The following is a 6,067-nucleotide window of genomic DNA, read 5'->3' as shown; positions in this document are numbered from 1 at the left end:
AGGGAGCAGGGCACCCTGATTTGCATGATTCCCACAAGGAGGTTGTGAAATCATCTCCCACTCTGGGTGCACCACCAGCCCCAGGGGAGGGTGTCCTCTTCCCCTCTGCTTCCCCCTCGGGGAGCCCAGAGCCAGGATCTCCCCAGAGCCACCCCCAAAACGTGACCTTACGCTACCCTGAGGGTCTTCACCCATGTCTCCCACCTCCACACTCTCCTTCCCTGTCTCCCCCGCTGTTGCCTCAGAGGGTCCGTCCCTGTGGAAGGAGCCAGGGACTGAACTCCCAAATGTTTTTGCAGGACCTGATGGCAGACCTGAAATCTGAGCTGTCAGGCAGCTTGGCCAAGCTGGTGCTCGGGCTCATGCTGACGCCGGCGCAGTACGATGCCAAGCAGCTGCGGAAGGCTGTGGAGGTAACTGCTGCGCCGGGGGGGCGGCTCTGGCGCATAGAGGACAAGGTGGTTTTCTGCTGGGGTTGTACCCACACTGCCAGTGGCCTGGGGCCAAGCGCACCCCAGCTTCACACCCCCCCAGGCTCCTGTCTGCTGTACGGAAGGGAAGCAGAGCAGGAAGCACCAGGGCACAGGCCTGGTTTGCTCTCAAGACCTGCCAGGGGCCCGGTTTGGCCTCTTTGCAGCCCAGCGTGCTCTAGCCAGCTCGTACACAAGCCTCTCGGGGAGGTTTAACTCTGCTTCCCAAAACATCCCCATAGATGCAGTGGGAGCAGTGCCCTGCCAGGCGTGGGCAGCCACACGAGAGCCAGGTAGAGCCAGGGTGGGGGCAAACCAGACACACCAGTTGGGACCCCCCGAGCAGCTCACTTGGACACTTGTGCTAGTTCCTTCCAGCCCCTGGGGCTGTGGACTTTTGGCATGCGGTAGCCCTGGGGTTGGAGCAGACGCTCCTTGCCTGGCACTGTCAGGGCAATGCCACTGTGTCCGCATCCAGCACTGGCACTGGCAGCACCCTGCCATGCTGCTCTCTTCCAGGGGGCTGGCACGGATGAGAGTGTCCTCATCGAAATCATGGCCACCCGGAACAACCAGGAGATCGCAGCCATCAACAAGGCATATCAGGAAGGTACGGCACAGGAGGGACACGGGGAGCACCCGGGTCCTGGGCACGGACCATGTTTAATGCTGTGTGAGCCTGGGTACAATTATCTCCGGGTTGGGCCCACGGATAGGTGCTGTGAATGTCCATTAGTCCTTCCAGGCAAGAGCAGCTCTTCCCCAGGTCCAACACATAGTTAATGAGCAGTAGAAACACGGGATGAGGATGGCGGGAGTCCTGAAATCCATCCTGTGATTTCTCACACCTCCAGACCCTTCCATCTATGTCCCCTTCTCCTTAGGGAACAAGAGCTGCAAGCTCCAGGTTAAATCCCCAGCCCCTTCTCTCCCAGGGAGCCCGTAGTTTTAAACGGACGGCTCTGTGGCTGGTTGCCCCAGCACAACACTGGTCCTGGCCTCTCTCCATGTCACAATGACATGCCCCAGCTCTGCCACCGATGTCTGCTCCCCTGAGAGCTCTTTTGCAATGACCCCTTTCCCTCGGGAGCATCTGGAGCAAGAGGCTGTGCTCATGCCCAGGGAGTCAGAGCTGCTGGGCTGATCCCAGGGCCTGAAAATAGCAGGTGGAGGCATCTGCTTCAGCCACGCGAGGGCTGGAGGGTGGCACCACCAGCCCTGTGGGGATGACAGGCACGACAGGCACTGCTGGGTGGGGTGCAGGGCTCAGCCATCCCCCTTCTCCGCAGCCTACCACAAGCGCCTGGAAGACGACCTGAGCTCTGACACCTCGGGGCATTTCAAGAGGATCCTCGTCTCCCTGGCTCTGGTAAGGGTGGCTCTCTACCTGGGGACTGTCCCCTCCTGGTCATTGGGGGGGTCTGCGAGGACACGACTAAGGAGAAGGCATCACCACCCGGCTGTCAGCACTGCTGGACCCCGTCTGCCACCCCTGGGGCTCTCCTGGGAGATGTGCTCTCCCCAGCTCCATGATTTTTGTGTTGAACCACAGGGCAACCGTGACGAAGGACCAGAGAACCTCTCACAGGCACATGAAGATGCCAAGGTAAGAACCGCGCAGGCAGTGCTGTCACGGGCTGTGTGTAACGAAAATGAGGATGGTGTACCCTGCTCTAGGAATAGCATCCTTGGGGAAGCCAGTGCTGCTGGGCAGGGTCTGTGTCAGCTGCAGGGGCAGATGCCAGGTGAAGTGACACCCTTGGAGGTAAAGCTCCGGATTCCTGATGCCCTGGGCTCTGCCACTGCATCACAGGGAAGCTGCAAACCACGAGAGCAGCCCCGGGGAGTTCCCAACCAGGGGCTGCACCATTTCTAGTGCAGAGCTGCTGCTTTGGGGTCCGGGAGCACACAGCGATGCTGAAATCTGGTACTTGAGCTTCAAAGGCAGCTTTGATGCAGGAGCCACCCACCTTTGCATTGCACAGCCCTAAAGCCGACACTGCTTTTTACCCAGCCAGCATTCAGGGGTGCCATCCCCAGCCCTAAAACCATTCCCTCATCTTTACTGGGCTGTGGTGAGCCCGGAAAGGAGGGGGAAGGCTGAGCGGCCAGAAACAGCGCTGGGGCCCGTTGCCTGGCTCGGCTCATGGCCCACACCCTGCGACCCTCGGGCTGTGCACCTTGGCCTCCTGCTCTTTCAGGCCAAACCCCCCTGAAAGGGGGTGGGAAATGTGGTGCAGGCTCTGCCCTGAGTTCTCGCTTGGCTGTCCTGTCCCAGCACCGCTTGCTCCGACACTTGCCGGCAGCACGCAGAGGTGCAGCTCCCCCCCCAACCGCTCGCTTCGACCTGCTGCAAAGAAAGAGAGAGCCAGGGATGGCAAAGGCAGGGATGAGCCAGCGCGGCTGTATTTTGTCTAACAGCCTGGCAGAGGCGGGCAGGCTGGTGTGAGCCAGCCCGAGGCCAGCCATGGATGTTTCCCAAGGAGCTTTGTGCTGGTAGCCAGGCCCCTGGGGGTGGGAGGGCTTGCTTTGCTTGGCCGGAGCCCACCCCCCTCCCCCCCAGATAGTGCTGTACAGGCCAAACTGGAGGAGGACACAGGTCCTAATATCAGGCCTGCCCATGGGGAAGCAGAGGAGCTGGAGACAGGTCATTTTGGGGGATTTTGCTAGAATTCCTTCCCTTTGTCAGGGAATGACTAAGCACTTTCTGACCCTGTTGTCTTCCTGTCTCTTTCTCTCTACCAGGTCGTTGCTGAGACCCTGGTGAGTGCCCAGGCTTTGGCTCCTCAGGCTTCTGCATGTTTGAGGGGATGCTGGGGTCTCTGGGTGCAGGGCTGGGCCTGGGAGGAGCAGCTCCACATGCTCCTCCGACCACAGGGGCTGGATTTGCTTGCTGGGGGCTCCAGGGTCCTTGCAGGAGGACAGGGTGGCAAGGGGACAGATGCTCTGCATGAGGGTACTTCCCTGCAGCACTGGGCGGGAGGGAAAGCCACCTTCCTCCCTTGGGAGAGCTGGGTACCAATCCTGCCTGCTGCCTGCATGCAAAACCTGGTGTTCCTGGCAGCATGGGATGAGGGGCCAGCTCCCCAAAACTGGGAATTGGGGAAGGGGCGACTTTCTGCCTGAACAGCCTAATGGGCACGATGAGCACAGCCTCGCTGCTGAGCTGCGCAGCAGGGGTGGCAGCCACTTCACCCTGCGGCCCAGGGTGGAGGGTGGCTCCTGTGTCTGGCAGCTCTGAGTTCCCTGTTCAGCACTGGTTACCCCCACTGCACCCTCCCCCAAAGGAAAAAAAGAAGTCTTAATCATGAGCATTGCTAGCTTTTTTCATAAGAACTGGACAAGATCCTTTCCCAGAGGTAGTGTGTGAGTGCGCAGCTGTGCAGCTTCACATCCATGCATTGAAAATGCCTTTTTTGGCCAAAAAATAAGCTGTTTTCCTGCTCCTGAGAGGCCACCCCCTTTGCAAGAGGGTGTTCAGGACTGGCTGCCGCAGGAAGAGTGATTTGACATCTTTGCCGCTCTGCGCTATGCTGCTCCCCCTGACCCCCTCTTCACTCTCCGTTGCTCTCCCAGAAACTGGCCGACGTCTCCAGCAACGACTCCAGCGACTCCCTGGAGACCCGCTTCCTCAGCGTCCTCTGCACCCGCAGCTACCCACACCTCCGCAGAGGTAGGATCGTGTTTCTCCATCGCTGCTGAGCACCTCCCTGTGACACAGGGGCTGTGATTCAGGCTGGATGGGACTCCCGGGCAGCAGGAGGTTGGGGTGGCCCTGTCTCCCCAGCGGTGGGAGGAGATGGCATTTGGGGCGCCTGGCTGAGGTCACCAAAGCCTGCTCTGGTCCCGTCTGGTCCAGAAGTCTGCACAGTTGAGGCTTGGGTCTCCTGGGTGCCTGGGGCTGGGTTGGAGTGGCTCGGCAGTGACCCTCTCCTCTCCCCATCCCCAGTGTTTCAGGAGTTCATCAAAATGACCAACCATGACGTGGAGCACGCCATCAGGAAGCGGATGTCGGGAGACGTGAGGGACGCCTTCTTGGCCATCGGTCAGTGCCTGGCGGGTGCTCCCTCGGGGCAAGGCTCTCCGGAGGGCAGGCAGCCCCTTCGCCTGCCTCTGCCCAGGCAACGTGAGGGCAGATTCCCGCTGCCTTTGGGCAACTCCAGCGGCGTGGGATTTATAGGGCATCCTACGGGGCTGAGCCTGCACCCCTGTACCAAGGAGGGCTTTGCAGCTGACCCAGCGGGTATCAGAGCTCCTCGCTGCAATGTGTCCCCTGGGTGCCGCGAGCCCACTCTCTCTCCCCTCTGTGTGTTGCAGTGCGGAGCGTGAAGAACAAGCCGGCCTTCTTCGCGGACAAGCTCTACAAGTCCATGAAGGTGTGGACCCCTGGGGCTGGGCTGTGGGAGAGCGGCTATGGTGGGCAGACACCCTTCGAGATTCCCTGGTTTAGCCCCAGGGCAGTGATGGGGTTTATCCCCCGGCTGTCCCCGAGGGGGCAGGGCTGAGCTGGATCCAATGCCGCATCAGCTTGCTGGGGTTTGCAGGGGGTAGGCAGGCTCGTGTCCAGCCGGCAGCAAGCCCGGCACGTTCGATACCCCTTTAGGTATTGAGAGGCCACAATAAGGTCTCCCCGGAGCCTTCTTGACCCCAGCTTGCTCAGCCTTTCCTCACAGGAGAGGTGTCCCATCCCTCTGATCATTTCTGTGGCCCCCTCTGGACCCGATCCCCAGCTTGGACTGTGCTGGAGATGCCAGGAGGGTGCCTGGGCCCCTGTCCTGGGGTTTTTTGTTCAAGCTTCCCTTTGCAGGGTGCCGGCACAGATGAGAGGACCCTCACCCGGATCATGATTTCCCGGAGTGAGATCGATTTGCTCAACATCCGGAGCGAGTTCATAGACCTGTTTGACAAATCGCTGCACCACATGATTGAGGTGAGGGGACACGGGTGTCCCTCCCGGGTTTGTCACCTTATCTGGCTGAGCCCTGCAGGGACCCAGGCTGTGAGCGGTGCCATGAGCGGCACAGGGGCTGAGCATCGCCTGGGGAGGGGGAACCGACCCTGTTGTTGGCAGGTCGGGCTGTAGAGGGGATGTGGAGTGGTCATGGCATGGAGCTACACCTTCCCCATGCCCAGCACCTTGAACTGGGCTTCCCCGGGGCAGACATCAGCGGGCGGTCCTCTGATGCGCGTCTCCCTCTCGCAGAAGGACACCTCTGGCGACTACCGCAAGGCTCTGCTGGCCCTGTGCGGGGGGGAGGACTAGGCGGAGGGAGCCCCTTCTTCGTGTCTGAGCCAGCACGCACGCACCCACCGCCTTGATGTCACTGCAGCTTCGGGGACGCGCGCTTCCCCACGGAGAACGACTCGCTTAGCGCTGGAAAGCGGGACCGCGTTGCAAGCGGGCGAGTCTCGGGAGGGGAGCACAGGGGTCTGTCTCGATGGAAAATAATGCATATCCAATCATGCCACTAACCCAGGAATTTACCCAGATGGAGAAGACGATTTTGAATCTCATAAATAAAACTTTCCTGTTGCTGATGCTGGGGCCAAGAGAGTCGATTTATCGGGGCAGGTTTGGGCTGAGGAGTCTTGGTCTC

At 60.4% G+C, this 6,067-nt stretch overlaps 1 protein-coding gene across 1 annotated transcript; it reads left to right on the top strand.

Moving 5' to 3' along the window:
* Positions 1-275: 275 nt before the first annotated feature.
* On the top strand, positions 276-5,808 carry LOC104509482 (annexin A6-like). The gene is made up of 10 exons (XM_010151438.1): positions 276-413; positions 990-1,080; positions 1,760-1,839; positions 2,023-2,076; positions 3,216-3,233; positions 4,047-4,143; positions 4,420-4,515; positions 4,788-4,846; positions 5,278-5,400; positions 5,674-5,808. The coding sequence occupies exons 1-10, from the start codon at positions 288-290 to the stop codon at positions 5,731-5,733; spliced, it is 804 nt and encodes a 267-aa protein (XP_010149740.1). The 5' UTR covers positions 276-287; the 3' UTR covers positions 5,734-5,808.
* Positions 5,809-6,067: the final 259 nt, after the last annotated feature.

The sequence above is a fragment of the Eurypyga helias genome, unplaced genomic scaffold (assembly GCF_000690775.1).
Source record: "Eurypyga helias isolate BGI_N326 unplaced genomic scaffold, ASM69077v1 scaffold16635, whole genome shotgun sequence".
Lineage (NCBI taxonomy): Eukaryota > Metazoa > Chordata > Aves > Eurypygiformes > Eurypygidae > Eurypyga > Eurypyga helias.
This window is presented reverse-complemented; position numbering and strand designations above follow the sequence as displayed.

Coding starts and splice junctions, on each gene's coding strand:
- LOC104509482 (XM_010151438.1), top strand. CDS start 288: ATGTTTTTGCAGGACCTGATGGCAGACCTGAAATCTGAGCTGTCAGGC. Junction 4,144..4,419: donor CTACCCACACCTCCGCAGAG/GTAGGATCGTGT, acceptor CCCCATCCCCAG/TGTTTCAGGAGTTCATCAAA. Junction 4,847..5,277: donor AGCTCTACAAGTCCATGAAG/GTGTGGACCCCT, acceptor TTCCCTTTGCAG/GGTGCCGGCACAGATGAGAG.